We start from the raw sequence: 16,135 nt of genomic DNA, 5'->3' as shown, positions 1-16,135 counted from the left end.
GTTTGCAGAGTTCAAAGTACTTCAACATTTATAGGAAATGAGAAGTTTGTGCTTTAGGAAGAATACTATATAAGATTTATCCCAATTCAACTAAAGAAGAAATGGTGGAACCAAATATTTAAATGATTTCAATGGAATATTAGAGGAATGAAGTCCACTTTCTTTCTTTTCAACACATACTTAAAAGCCACTACCCAACTAACTCTGGAAATACAACAATGGACAATCAGAAAAGATTCTAGCAATCAAGGAATTTATAGTCTATTAAGAATTATATTGATTATACACTTGTAATTGTGATGAGTACAGCAAAAGGGGAGTACATCCAGGAGCCTTCCTGAAGAGTTGACATCTAAAATGAGTCTTGAGAAATAAAGAGCTGGCTAGGTGAAAGAGATGAGGGGCTGGGGGGGTGGGGGGGATGAAGTGTGCTGGAGTGTGCTAGTTGGATAAATCGGATTCCAGAATTTCAATACAAAGCTAAATAACTTGATCTGCTCCCAAGTACATGTACACGCGTACACACACACTCACACACACACACACACACTCACACACAAGCACACACACAATTTGCACCCCATCAATTATATTCAGAATTCACTGTAAAAATTGCTTCCCAATCTAAGGAACCATATTCCTTCCCAGATAGAATATTCAAACAACACTGTTTTCAGGAAAGACCCAGCAGGGTGAATACTAAATTTGGTCACTAAAAATGGGGATTTAGTGTTGCAGGAGTTGGTGTTGCAAGAGTTTATTTTTAAGAATAAAACCACACACTGCGTCTTTCCTTAAACCAGCAGGAAAACACAATGTAATTTTTAGGTAGAACAGCAACCTTGCATTTTCAGCCAGCCTTCATGAAACTGAGCTAAATCCCTTAAGGCAAAAGGAAGGCTTGAAAGTACTGTTTAAAAGAATTAATCTCTTCCACAACTTGAAGAGCCTAACACTCAACTTTTGAAAAGCTTGTTTTTTTCCTCTTTAAGTTTTCCCAAAAGTTTCGGTGACATACCAGTGAATCTATAATTCAAACATCCTACCTTCTGAGGAAAGGAAAATATGGTCAACGAATTAAAAATCTTTCCTATGCAATAGTTTTATATTGTTAGTCTCCTTTTGAAAGGATTCATTTATGTCAGTGTTATGTTTACATACTACTCTAAATCCTTGGTGAATAGCTCTCTATGAATAACACTGTCCTTGTTTATTTCCATGTATATCATGGCAGTTACATCTGAAAATTTTGAAAACACCTGGAGAATCCTTATATAAAGGTCTAGGCGGTAGGTGGAAAGGTGATTTTTGTTCCTTTAAATTGTGGAACAGACAAGTTGATAGCATTATTTTTTATGGATAATTAGTTTTGTTTGCCTTAATAGTAGTTTGCTTACTGAATAGACCATAGGTAAAAAGAGTCCCTTGCCTTATAGTCTCCAAATAAGATTTTTGTGGGTTTTTTTTGGCAGATTTTATATTTTACAATTATTATTTTTTAATTAATTGCAAATAAGTTACATTAGATGTCTGCTGGGAGATAGAAGGGAGCATAGCAATAATACTTATATTTTACTTCGGGCCTTTTGCTTTTCGTTTTATAAAACATTTATTTTTTCAGAATTTGTCTGTATAAATTTAAAATAACTTAATGCTTATTTTAATGAAAAAGTTTGACATTAGAGGACTGAAAAATGTCTTTGAAGATTCCATTGGAAAAATTAAAGCTTTACTATGCTTTTGTTTCCATTTTATTCATAAAGATACACATATGCCAATATACATAATAAGTATCATATCTATAGCATTAGAAAGGTTTTATCATACTTTGTACCAGGCATAGTGATAACTAAATAGTGCTTGTTTAATTCATACTTAGTGATTGATTTACAATTAAATTTTTTCTGGGCTAATAAGAACCATAAATATTTGTACTATTAATAGAATTTTCTTTCCAAAGTTTATTTCCACATATAGGTATACATTCACGAAGGGACCATTATTATCAATAATTTCATTCTCTGGATGATTAAAATTAGTTATGTATTATTTTGGTTTTGAGAGGTAACTGAATTAGATAATATCCAACTGCCTATTATTTCCACAATAGTGGACATGTGTGGATGGTCATAAACCTGCTAGCGTGAGTTCAACAAAGAATAAGCTCACTTTTAATTGTGTATGCATGATTGTCCCTCTTATCTAATCATATACAGTCCCAAGAGGCCCTCCCTATTGGAAAACTCAGAGTTCACATAGGGCCAGATCTCCCAGGGTGTTTTCTGAGAATAAATATAAACCTACACATAGTTCTTTTATTTTGGGAAATATTGCTACCATGAACATTAAATGATTTTCTCCAGAAAGTTGAAATGTAATAGGTTACTCTATATCTTACTTTAAAATTATAGGTTAATTTAGAAAGTGACTTACGATACTTTTAAGGTTCTTGGCTAACTTATAGCACATATAAACTACCCTTCATAAGTTTTCCACTGTACATACTGGTGCCTATAAATTTACATCTTCTGCCAGCTAAAGCACCAACTAGCTCCCCTTCAGTAGCACAAAACTTTATATTCTCTCTCTTTCATCGCAAATCAATGTAATTTATTAAAAGAACACAATATCACTACCACGAGTCCCATTTGTATAACTATTATGATTATAAATATTTAAGACACACTTATTAACATTATAATCTAAAATGCTCTTAATAGTAAACAATGCAAATGAGAGCACTGTTTAAACTCTAAATATTTATTCAATTGTAAATTTGCTAATATTGTATTGCACTGAAACTATAAGGAGATAAATGGAGACTAGATCTGATTTAAATACTTTGAGGACATTGCTTTAAAATTAGCAAAACACTTTCCCCTTACTTCCAAACTTCTACTTTTCTGTTCGAATTTACTATTGTCTACAATATTGGAGCATTTCTACTATTTGTTTTATGTACACATAAAGTGGTATTCCTTCCAGAGTCCACGTGAGTGGCCTTATGTTTTTGTGATATTTGAATATAACATTCATTCAGTGTTCAAATCCTTTGTACAACTACTGTGTACTTGCACACCAACAGAAATAAGATTCAGTGTTTACCTTCAAAGGGGAAATGGACAGACAGGCAAGTAACAGCAACTAGACTCTGGTGTGAGCTGTCATGGTTGTAAGTGCCGGACCTGTGGCTTTTTACTTAAATGCCCACTAAAACCATTATACAGAGTGAGTCAGGACTTAAAAGCTGTACTTTTCCAGTGCTAACAGAAATGAACACATATAAGTCAAGCTATATAACATATGTGACAAATGACAAAGGAAACAGTTTTACTATCCAGGACCTCCCTGTATATATCAGTTCATTTTGAGGTGAACGTGTTAGTTTGAAAATTCTGAGATAGTTGTCTGTGTGTGCCAGAATTAAACATAAAGACAATTTTACTTTATTAATTTTAAGAAACTAGACAATTAAAGAGGTAACATTTTTTTAAATAAGGATAGGAAACAAGGAGTCTGAAAAGACAGACCCTAGAGGCACTGAAGTGGGCAATGTAATTTTCCCATGAAGGGGTGTTTTGAGGACCAGTCCAGGGACTTAATTAGATTGGATTGGGGAGTATCATGAACTCGGTACCAGCAGTGCAGAGAAATAGCACATGAAGAATAAAAATAAGAGTTCGTAGAGGAATTTTGTGTAAGTAGGTGTTGGTATAGTGGTTGAGGATGGTGGAGATTGAATGGTAGGATCCGAAGAGAAGGATTGTAGTTCATGAAATGATAATGAATTTTTCTCTGCTTTTACTCTTTTATTTGTAGTTGCCTTCAGTCTTATTGGTAATACTAATTTGTCATCTTGTGCAATTCATTTTAACAATCTGATTCTTTTATCATTTGTAAAATAGGTATAGCAATACTTATAATGCTGTTGGTTTAATATTTTTGTTGTGTTTATAAGTGTTCCTGGTCATGGGAAGGACAGAGATAACGCATTAAAAAGAACTAATCATTCTAGAGTAGAGTAAGTATATAATATTTCTTTTAAATAAGTTTGCATTTGTGGCCCTTTTCCTATGACAACATAAACCTTAATTTGGAAATAATAGGATATGGAAATATATCAACCTAGGAAATAGAAATGGCTTTTAGCTGATATGGCTTAGGTTTACCTCAAGTATGTAATTGCATGGACTTAGTAATGGCTACCTGGAATGTAATGCAAAGAAAGAATTGTGAGGTCAACTCCAGTTTGTCCTGAGCATAGTAATATTTCTGGCATTCTTCCTGTATCTTTTGTCCTAGTGATATCTGGAAATGTTTTACTGAATACTAATGCACAATAGAGCATAGCTCTACTGACTTGCTTACAGTCCTTCCTTCCTTCCTTCCTTCTTTCCTTCCTTCCTTCCTTCCTTCCTTCCTTCCTTCCTTCCTTCCTTCCTTCCTTCCTTCCTTCCTTCTTCACCCTCCCCTCCACTCTCCTCCCTTTCCTCCCTTTTCCTTCTCTCCCCTCCCCTTCCAACAGGTCTTACTTATAAGCCTGTCTATTTGGACATATAAATAGCTGTTCCTAAAGAGCCACGTTCTCATTTATGAAATGCAGGACAGGAATCTATCTGTAAGTTTTCTAACATTTCAATAATGTTATTATTCTATGATTCTAATTATGATTTGGTTTAAAACAGAAAACACCTCTTTAAGCTGCTCAAAACCAATCAATTAATTATCAAACAACTACTATGTGTAGGTAGTATTTTAAGGCACTCATTGTATAATGTGAATAAACAGGATTCTTGATCTTAAGAAACTTGTATTTTGGTATGTGTAAGGAGTTAGTGAAGTAAATGGGGATGCATATAGTAAATGAACAAATAAATATATAAACAAGAAAGTATCAAGCAATGATGTGATTATTTGATAAAAGGAGAAAAATTTGAAACTAGTAGTACAGAAAAAGCAAAATGAATAGAAAGCACAAAATAAGATCAGAAAAGCAAATAAATATAGATTAAATTTAAAGCATCAAAAAATATACAATTTATATGTACCTGACAATAAGTTCTCATAGGATATAAAACAGAAATAATAAAAATTTTAATAAAAATTAAAGCAATGTTAAAAACTGTAAAAGATTTTCCCAAGTATTTCAATAATTGGTAGACCAAGAGGACTTTTAAAATGGTGAGCATATTAAGTATTTGATAAATATAATTAGAGAACATAATTTAATGGGTATATATAAAAACTGTGACTTAAATAATGCTCTTTTCTCCTAGGAGTCAGGGGGCATGTGTAAAAATTGACCATAGAAGAGCTCAGAAAAAAATATATCTTGGAACATGCCAAGGAATTTAAATCACATATATCTGACCACAGTACAAGTAAATTAGATATTATAATTAAATGTAGATTAAAATTGATTGAAATTATTTCTAAGTTAACTCTTAAACAAATAAAAACATCATAATGCAGTGCAATTAGAACAAAATTTAGAATTGAATGATTATAAATCTCTCTATATTAAATCTTTTGCAAAGTAGTTAAAGTGATACTTAGAGGAAAATTTATAGCCATAAAACTCATATGAGAAGAAAAAAAATCTGAAAATTAATAAGCTAGTATTTCTTTCAATAAATTAGAAAAAAAATCTAGAGAAAATATGAGATGATACAGATAAAAGCAACATTAACAAAAATACTAGACAATGTAAATGAAAAACATATACCAACAAATAAAGAGAATACTGTGAAAGTTTTTTTGTCAATATGTTTGAAAACTTGGATTAAAATAACTAATTCTCAGAAAAATAATTTTAAAAATCTAAGATGAAATCAAAAAACCTGAAAAGATTTATAACCACTAACATTCTATAACCTCAAATCACTAAATCCAGAATTTTATATACTTCTAGTACACATTTAAGACATAGATTGTCCCTATTTTATTCAAACCATATTAGATTCTAGAGAAGTGAGACCATTCCCCAAATTAGGCAGTTGTATAATCATGATCAAAACTAGACATGGTAGATATAAGAAAGGAAAATTATAGACTAAACTCATGGTAATAAAGCAATGATAATTCACATTTTTAATAGGTAATACACATATGACATTAAATACCATAATTATAGAAATCTAACATTTAGTGTACTGAAATCTACAAAGTATATTAAAAACAACAAACAATGAACAAACTGGTTGTATCCAGCCAATATAAAGATGTTCTAATGTTAGCAAAACTATAATAAGTTCACAACATTAAAAGCTTCACAAAAGAAAAGCGCGTGATATTTTCAATAGCTGATAAAAAAGCAGTTGATAAGATTCAATCCCATTCATCGTTAAACAATTTTTAGTTAACTAGGAATGGAAGGGAACTTCCCATAATTTATGAAGCATATATCTAAGTAGTATAACATTTGGAATAAGAACATGAAATCAAGTTCACCCTGAATCAAATTTTAGCTCTGCCATATGACTTTGGGCAAATTACTTAGACTTATTTGCTCAAAGTGCTTCACCCATAGAAGTAAATAATATTCATATGTAAATAATAATGAGTTAAAAATGTTAGCCCTTATAACATTGTTCCTAACCAATAAGAAACATGACATGTAAAATCACTAGATGCATTCTCTTTAAAATCAGCAGTGACACAGGATGATAGCTGTCACTGTTTCAGTCTGACATAGCATTGAAGTTCCTACCCAGAGTATTGAGCCAAGGAAGGGGAGGAGGGGGGAGTACGTACAGACTAGAAGAAAAACAGGACAGTCACTGTTTGTATAGAAAATACAAAAAACTCCACAAAAATTATAATAACTAATGAAAGAGTTAAGCAAGTTTGGTAGATATTATTAGGTAATTACAAAAATTCATTGTGGACGTATGATTAGCAAAAACGAGTGAAACCTAATAATAAAATGATTCCTTAATTACAATGAAAACTATAAGACATTTAAGATTTAAATGAAAAAACTTTTATAAAGAAAATCATAAACCACTACTAAAAGACACTAGTAAATTGAGAGATGTGCCATATTTATGGATGGAAGATTAAATACACATACTCGCTTTATTCCCAAATAATTTATAAATTCAATCCAGTCTCAATCAAATTAAACAGGTGGGACAAGCTTAATTTAAAAATCAAATCAAAAGTTCTAAAGGTTAATAGACACCAAGACAATTTTGAAGAAGAATAAGGTGGTGCACTCTGCCTATCTCATATCATGACCTACTTTAAAGCTATTGTAGTAAAATTCAGAGAAGTCATGGCCTGGAAGTAGAAAAAAAGGCCTATGAAGCAAAATAGGGAATTCAGAAGCAGACATATGGATCCTTGATATTTGACAGCAATAGCATTATCTGTCAAAAAATGGTTTCAGGACAATTGTCCATATGGAAAAACAAAACAAAACAAAATTGGATTCCTAGCTTACACAAAAATAAACTCCACATACATGAAAGAGATTAAAAGTGAAAAGCAAAGCTTTAAAACTTTAGAAAAAGTTTAGGAAAATGCCTTTATGACCATCATAATAAAGAAGGAATTTTTAATCAAGGCATGAAAAACACAGACCATGAAGAACAGAAAAGATTAACGATCGATGTTGATTTTCAAACGTTTGTACAGCAAAAGAAACCAGAAATAAAGTGAAATCACTTGCCAAAGATGGTGGCAAAATATTTACAACCACATAGATAACAGATAAAGGTATAATATTCACAATACTAAAAAGATTTCCTATAAATAAAATAAACAGACAAATGGCTGGAAAAATGTGTGACAATGGTAATATGCAATTTACAAAAATGAAACCTCAGTATGTATGAAAGGAAAACGGTGCTCAACTTAATAGTAATAAGGGAAATGGCGATAAAAATAACAATGAGATAACATTTAAACCCATAAGACTGACAACTTTCAAGTGTAAAAATTCAGTGGGTTTTTCAAAAATGTTGAGTATCTTAAAAAGATATCTGTACCTCCATGTTAGCTGCAGCATTATTCACAATAGCCAAGACATGTTAAAAACATAAGTGCCAATTGACAGTTGCATGAATAAAGAAATTGTGAGATATATATGTATATATAATATATATTATACATATATATCACACAATGTATAAAATATATGTATATATACATATATATGTATATATATATATACATATATTTATATATACATGTATTTTATACGGAATATATATATATATATAATGTGTGTGTGTGTATATGTGTGTGTGTATATATATATATATATATATATATATATATATATATATATATTCCACAAATGCAATGAAATATTGTTCGGCCACAAAAAGAAGGAAATCCTGCCATTTGTGAAAACACAGATGAACCTTAGGACATTATGCTATGTGAAATAAGTCAGACAGAAAAGACAAATACTGTATAAACTCACTTATATGTGGAATATGAAAACAAAACAAACTCATTGATACAGAGGACAGATTGGTGGGTGCCAGAGGCCAGGGTGGGTAAAATAGGTAAAGGTGATCAAAAGGTATAAACTTCCAGTCATAAGATGAGTCCTGCTAGGGATAAAATGTACACCATGATGACTCTAGCTAGTATGCTATTGTATATATGAAAGTTGCTAAAAGAGTAGATGTTAAAAGTTCTCATCACAAGAAAAAAAATTGTAACTAGGTGTTGTGATGGATGCTATCTAAACTTGTGATAATCATTTTGCAATATATACATATATCAAATCATTATGTTGTGCATCTAAAACTAATACAATGTTATATATGTCAATTGTATCTCAATAAAAAAGTGTGGAGTTTCTGAAACACTTCCTCTGCTGCAGAGAATATAAGTTGGTAAACCTCTTCTGAGAGTGCTTTGGCAATACAGAATTAGATTCAAGAGGTTCATACCCTTTGACCAAATAATCCCACTTCTAGGTATATAGGTATCATAGAGAAATTCTCACAGACAAATTCAAGAAGGCAGGTAAAAAAATGTTCATTTCATCATGATTCATTTCTGGTAGTGAAAAACTGAAACATATTAGCTTGGTGCAAAAGTAATTGCTGTATAACAGGTTAAAAATAATTGTAAAAACTGCAATTACTTTTGCACCAACCTAATAATTGCCTATCAGAATAATTTATACATTAACTGTGATACAGTCATATGATGGAATATCGTAAATAAATTAATAAACTAAAGCTACATGTCTCTATAATTGATAAATCTCAAAAACAATGTAAAGGGAAAATTTTTCACAAGTATATGTGCATGAAGAAAATTTCAAAAATTATGAAAATAGGATGAAGGATATGTATATGATGGAAAATATAAAAATATATACAAGTATACATATATGGGAAACATAAGCACCAAATACAGTTAGGAGGGTACTGTCATGAAAAAAGTAGGGCTACCTAAAACTTGTATGCTCATTGTGGTTTGCCTGGATTGACACCTAGCTGGATCCTGGGATATAATGTGGGGAGCCTCTTTCAATTAAATAAATTGATAGAGTGCTCAAACTCAACTTTCCACAAGAGCAATGTTTCCTAGTCCACAATCACAAGGTTGAAGCTTCCCCAGGATCCCCTGTTTTTGGAGCAGCTAGCATTTGCAGACAGCCCCAATAAATACTGGTACCCCAAATGCTCACTGTCTGGTATCAAGCAACGTGTATATTCTCCCATTGAAAGGCCATTTTCTTACTTTGCTCTGTCAGGTGAGAGACCCATAAAGTTCTCAACCTTCCTATTGGGATGAAATCCACACCACATCCATATCCAGCCGATGCCTGGCATGCATTTCCAAGGAATGATGGGGATATTGGAGGGCTCTAAGCATATGTATCTTGCTGACTTGTGAGTTTTTCCTTTCCCTAAAAAAACCTTCCTTAGCACACGCTATGTGAAGTCGTGGAATTTATCCTGATTTCTTTTGATAGCTCTGAAGAGACAAACCCCTCATCCCATGACAAATGCAAAAATATGTACTTTCAGAACTTACTTGATAACTTGAGATGAATTATCAGTATGTCCTTTATGGACTCAATTACTGAAAAAAAAATTAACTTTAAACAACTAGGATCTAATTTGTTCTTATAGTCCTTGAGTATAAAACTTAACAAAAATATATTTATAAACATCCATAGGCATTGTAATATTGATTCATTTAAATGCAAAAATATTCAAAAATATTGTAATTTTTGCTGTATTTTATTCTCCCTACTTTAAATATTGACACATTTAAATATCTTTAGACATTTTCTGAAATATAATTATCATGGTACTTTGTTCTCTTTATCACTGTGTGTAGTCTCTGAATAAAAGATATTTAATTGAATCTTCAGCTTCACAAAAATGAGTTTTTGTTTTTTTTTAATATTTTGTGGTTTCAGCCAACTCTCAGAGTATACTAAATTGCTAATTTGTTTGCTGATACATTTCCTTTGGTAGTAATTAGGGAAATGTTAATTTCCTTCTTACTGATAGAAAAAGTCTACAGTGGGAGCTCTTTCATGAGATGAATTGTAGGTAGGCCGCACTAAGAAATGCACATATAACTAACCACTGACAATGGCCAATACAAAATTATCCTCCTGTATAAAATACTCACAATTTAAATCATGCAGTTATAATCAAATATTCATATTTACCTTTATATTCTAAATGAAATCCAGTGTAACTAACAGATCCATCACTCCGAAAAGCCAAATGCATGGTATTTGAGCTGCTTTCTATTCTCTCTGGTAACTTGCTGTCTTGAAAACTTCCAATTAGTGGGCTATTACTATCTGGTCCATCATATATATACAGGAAGTCATAGTTTGGTTCTATGCTGAAACTGAAAATTAAAACCACACACACACACACAAAAAAAAAACAAAACAAAAACAAAAACACAACAACACAAAAACAAACAGAAAACAAAAAAAAGGGAGAGAGAGTAGTGGAATGGTTATTGGTAAGGTAATAATCTGAAGTCATATAATTACATATTGATTCACTCAATGTCTTTAAAAATAACAACAGATTCTGTCAAAATAAGTTAACCCAAAAATTTGCCTGGCAACAACACACTGAATATGAATATCAAATCAGTAGTGGAAAAAAAATACATCTTGGTATTTTCAAATATTTTTAAGTTGGTATTGTATCTGCAGGGAATACAAATGATTGTTAAGGCAGACAGTTTAGTTGATGAAAGGGTATAGGGTTGGGAGTCAGAAATGTAGGTTTAAGCCTTGCTTCTCCCCTTGTGAAGCTATATATCCTTATGTAAGTTACTTTATGTTAGTAAAATGTGGAGGACAATATCTATTGTTAAAATTTTTCATTCACATATTTTGCATCAGAAAATGCAACCTCTTTCTTTGTCAATGGTACTATTTGCCCTGAATTTCAAAATTTATAAGCAGTTTTGCTGTTTTAAAATTCTATTCTGCATATTAGATTCAAACAGAAGTTTGAAATACAGAATTTGCATTTTAATTACTCAAATGAAGCACTGCACTGCACATTGTATTAGGTATTATTTTTCCTGAAAGTAAATATAGTTTCTTCTTTTATAACTTAATGTAGGAGAAATCAAACCAATACACTATATGTCAAAATTAAATAATGTGTGAATAAGAACCTTTTAGCATGCAAGTTATTCAAATCAATATCTTAATATTGCATAATTTGCATAATGAACTTGTCTTAACAACTTTCAAAACTATGAAAATTGTCCCATAATGACTATAAAACCTACATATTTAGAAGGCAAAAGACATGCAATCATTTGTCTGTTACCTAGTTCATATTGTGGCAGAGGAAAGAATGGCATCAATTGGGTCATTAAAAAAAGTCAACAAATAAAACCAGTAAACCTTGTCATTGTTAAACATGCATCAGCATAGAAATTATTTTGTTAAGTTTTATCATCTTTGCATCTAAGTAAGAAACTTGTTAGCTAAGAGATATTACTTCCAAATCTACTGGATTTAAAAAGGTTCAGTTTCCACAACAATTCTAATCCTTTATGTGTGTATAAGGAAGAGGAACCCAGCTAGCGTACTTGTACATAAAATGTGGTGGAAAACCACTGGGATAATTCAGAGATTCCCAACCTTTCCATTTATAAGAAACTGTAACGTGAAAAAATTGCTATATTTTGTTTCAATTTATTCAGTAGTTTCACAAGACTAATTCAATTAATTGCTCTTAAACTTTTCAGTGTATGTGAGGTCTAAATTTTGGTAAATTTTGCTGTACTATAGCAGAAATCAGAGGATAAGGCCTTATTTCTTTATTTAGTACCATGTTTCCCCGAACATAAGACCTAGCCAGACAATCAGCTCTAATGCATCTTTTGGAGCAAAAATTAATATAAGACACTGTATTATATTATATTATAGTATTATATATATATATATATATATATATATATATATATATTATTATATTAGACCCGGCCTTATATTACAGTAAAATAAAACCAGGTCTTATATTAACTTTTTGCTCCAAAAAACCCATTAGAGCTGATTGTCCTGCCAGTCTTATTTTCGGGGAAACATGGTACAGTTGGCCTGGGATAAAACACAGCCTTTCTGAACTTCATCTCTTTCAACATTAAGATTTCATGAGAATTACAACTTCCTTATCTATCTCACTGTTGTGAGAATCACTAGAAATGAGTGCTTTGTGAGTGATATAGCAGTATGTATGATCCTTGGCAGGCCAAATGTTTACTTAACAATGGATTGCGGTGCATTTCTTTTTAATTCTACCGTGGGGTTAAACAAAAACTTCAAAATATTGATTTTTAACTTCTTCCAAAATGATAATAAAACAAAAACTTCTTTTTTCTAGGAAATCTTAGAATCTTCGCAATATATATGATTATTTTCCCTGAAAACTGGACAGTACATTTGAATAGTGTATTCTATTTTACAAGCCGCTTTCATAAAAATTAACATAGTCTTGTCAATAACCCTGTGCTATAAGGAATGGGTTATCATTTCTATTGTCCCACTGAGTACACAAAGGCCCTGAAATGTCAGTGGTCTCCTTAAGGTCACGTGATGACACATAGCTGGAAATCAAGTTTAGGTCATGCACTTCATGTAATGTACTCTTCTATCACTCATTTTCTCACTAGAATAACTTTATAAGTAAACTAAGCACTGTATCATACATTTTATCATTTCTAATGTCAGTACCGGCATTTCCTCAACTGAAAAAAAGAGGAATAATAGTAATACATATCTCAGGAAGTTGTGTTATAACTGGTTCCTGGCATATAACTAACATTATCATCATTGTTGCTTTATTATTGCCAATTATCAATGTAATGTTACAAATTATAGAAATAAAAATTCCACATATTTACACTTTTTAAAGTTTTCATGGGTTCAGACTATCTTTTGTGTAATTTTTTAAAAATCTAGCTTCAATATATTAGAAAAAAATGCGTATTTCAGGTTGATATTTTACATAAACACCAAGTAGCTTTAACACACTAGGAGAAAGAGGGGTTGTGTTACTATCGCCCATGAACATCAGCCTTGGACACTGAAGATTAGTAACATTTCTACTAAGAACTCTTTGATTTGCTGGTACCTAAAACTCCCATTGAAATCCTAAGGGGAAGAGACAGGCCAGGTTTTGTGATAACAGCTGTTAGCTACATGTGAGAAAACACAGGTTTAATCAAATAATCTACCCAAAGTAACACAGATGACAGGGGCAGAGCTAGGACTCAAACTCAGCTGCGTCCTTTCCCACACAACAAGCTGCATCCTCCACTACTGCAGTTCTAAGCTAACCCTGCCATTAACTACAGGGCTAAACAACAAATGTAAATTTTAAAATGCTCCCATGGAAAGTTCTATCATGAAAACAAGTTCTGCTGAGAAATTCAGAAATTGTCCATCAAAGTCTTCTTTGTCAGCTTGATTTAATAAGACCACCAGAAAAGGTGGTAAGTAGATCATATATCTTCCCAAACCCAATGGTGGTGCTGCACATGTGGATATTTAGAAGCTTCAAAAAGATTTTGAGTGCTGCACATATGGGAGAAAAAAAATCCTTGAAGTACTGACCTTTTAATCTTGAATTTCAGGAAAAAAGAATTTTTTGAAGCAGGGAAGGTAAATACAGGGAGGGAGGAAAGGTTATAAAGAGATCATGTTTCATGAGAGTCTAAAACCACTGGATCATTAACGTGTTTCCTTTACACTGGAATCTGTTGAAGATGCTCACCCACTAGCTTCAGAACTGCACTGGCTTCTCTGCTATTACACAAGGCTTTGTTAACAGCTGATTGCAAAGTATTAGTATTGGAATTTGTAAACAATAACAAAAGTATCATGTATAGAAATAAAAATTTGCCTAAGCAAACACTAAAGCAAATGGCAAAAAGATTTTTCAGGCACTCACCTGATAAATGCCAAGGAGATTACATAGTCTGCGTTGACAGTGATAGTCCAGTCACAGTCCCTGCTGTGGGGATATGGGTGAGGGAAGTTTGGCGAAAGAATAAAGCCAGAAGATCCTGTTAAATTGCCTCCACAGGGTGCTTTAAACAAACAAAGAAAACCCATTAAGTGATTAACAAAAATTATCAGCTATCCATATTTGTAAAAAAAAGTTTTCTAAAAAGGATTATGAAGTTTTGTACAGACCTGACTGTTTTATACCACTCCATGCTTGCATATTGCCTTGTTTTTCAAGAAAGACCATTAAAATATTAAATACTTACATCGCATATGAATGTATTGAATTTACCTCCTTTACTGGCTTCAAAAGACATGAAAAAAAACTACATATATACTTATCCCCCTTTCTATTACTAATCTTTTTTTTTCATGTACAAGAAAAGCATTGAGAAGAGGGGTAGAGACGGTTTCCCCATGTTTACTAAAAAAGAAAAAAAAAAAAGGAAAAAAATCTGAAGCTTACCAGGAAAGTAAGAAACAAGACAAAGCAAAACAAAACCTCAAATAATAAATAGAATGATAGGGTATGAGCTATTTGGCTCATTTTTACACCCTCCCTGGCACCTTTTTTTAAAAAAATGTATTTACGAAGGAAGAGACTTTGATATAGTCAATGAGTAAGAACAGATACTTATCTGAGAACCTACAGCACTTTACAATAAAATCCTCTTATATTGAGTGCTAGGTGGGATATTCCTAAATTCTAGTTAGTTGCTTAACTTGTTAATAAAAATGGACAGTTATTACAATTATTATTTTATCTCCAAACAAAGGTTTCTATAGCACTTCAATGAAAAGTCTCAAAAATTATTAGTGAAATTGAGAGAAAAATTATTTAGGGGATTATTGTTGAGGTCTGTTAAAACAGAGTTTATCATAATATAGATAGATAGATAGATAGATAGATAGATAGATAGATAGATAGATAGATAGATGATAGATAGATAGATAGAAGCCAGCTTCAGAAAAATAGAGAAATTAAGATATGGAGGTCCACGGTGGTGGAGTGAGGCTATAAATACGAGAGAGAGACAGAGAGAGAGACAGAGAGACAGAGAGAGAGATGCTCATGATCTCCTGATGTCTCCTACACATAATCAGCTCATCAACATTCTTTAAAAATTATTTACTCAGATACATTTTACCATTCAGTTATAAGGCATGCTGAATTCTTTTGACAGAATAAAACTGGCTTGGGAAGGAGGAGAATTTTGGTTCTGTCAACAAAGCAGATCTCCGTTCTTTGCCTGAGTCTAGATATACAAAATCATCATTACTGTTGGGTAATTTTTGTTCTCCAAATTATGGGTGCCCACTATTACCTTTCTCCATGCTCCTATATACCCTTGCCTCAGTGACTCCGTCATAGCAGATGACCTCAGCTCCTACTCTGTGGGGAATATTTATTTGCTCCGACTTAATTGATTTACCATTGCTTACCTATCACCTGTATATTTTTGTGGTATCTTATCAAATGATTAGACATAAAACATCTCACTTCTGTAGTCCTCCCTTTTCAACTCTCAATGCCTCTTGAATATTTCTACAATCAGAGGAGCAAGAGTCCCTTCTATTAAGCAGGGTAACACCAACACCCTTAATCTGGTCATATAATCCCTCTTTCTTCTCCATAATCTTTGTTCATTTATCTCC

At 32.1% G+C, this 16,135-nt stretch overlaps 1 protein-coding gene across 5 annotated transcripts in view; it reads right to left on the bottom strand.

Annotated features, from left to right (window-relative positions):
* CSMD3 (CUB and Sushi multiple domains 3) overlaps window positions 1-16,135 on the bottom strand; it is a 1,092,836-nt gene that overhangs the window by 256,611 nt on the left and 820,090 nt on the right. For all 5 annotated transcript variants that reach the window (XM_088798979.1, XM_088798980.1, XM_088798981.1 and 2 more), the window contains 2 exons: window positions 14,424-14,562; window positions 10,658-10,845 (listed from right to left, as the gene is read on the bottom strand). In XM_088798979.1, coding sequence (XP_088655105.1) covers window positions 10,658-10,845; window positions 14,424-14,562 — 327 coding nt within the window. The remainder of the gene's footprint in view (window positions 1-10,657; window positions 10,846-14,423; window positions 14,563-16,135) is intronic.

Source organism: Rhinolophus sinicus, chromosome 6 (assembly GCF_057876585.1).
Source record: "Rhinolophus sinicus isolate RSI-liver-muscle chromosome 6, RSI-T2T, whole genome shotgun sequence".
Classification (NCBI taxonomy): Eukaryota; Metazoa; Chordata; class Mammalia; order Chiroptera; family Rhinolophidae; genus Rhinolophus; species Rhinolophus sinicus.
Note: the sequence above shows the minus strand (reverse complement) of the source record. Positions and strands in the feature narration are given on the sequence as shown.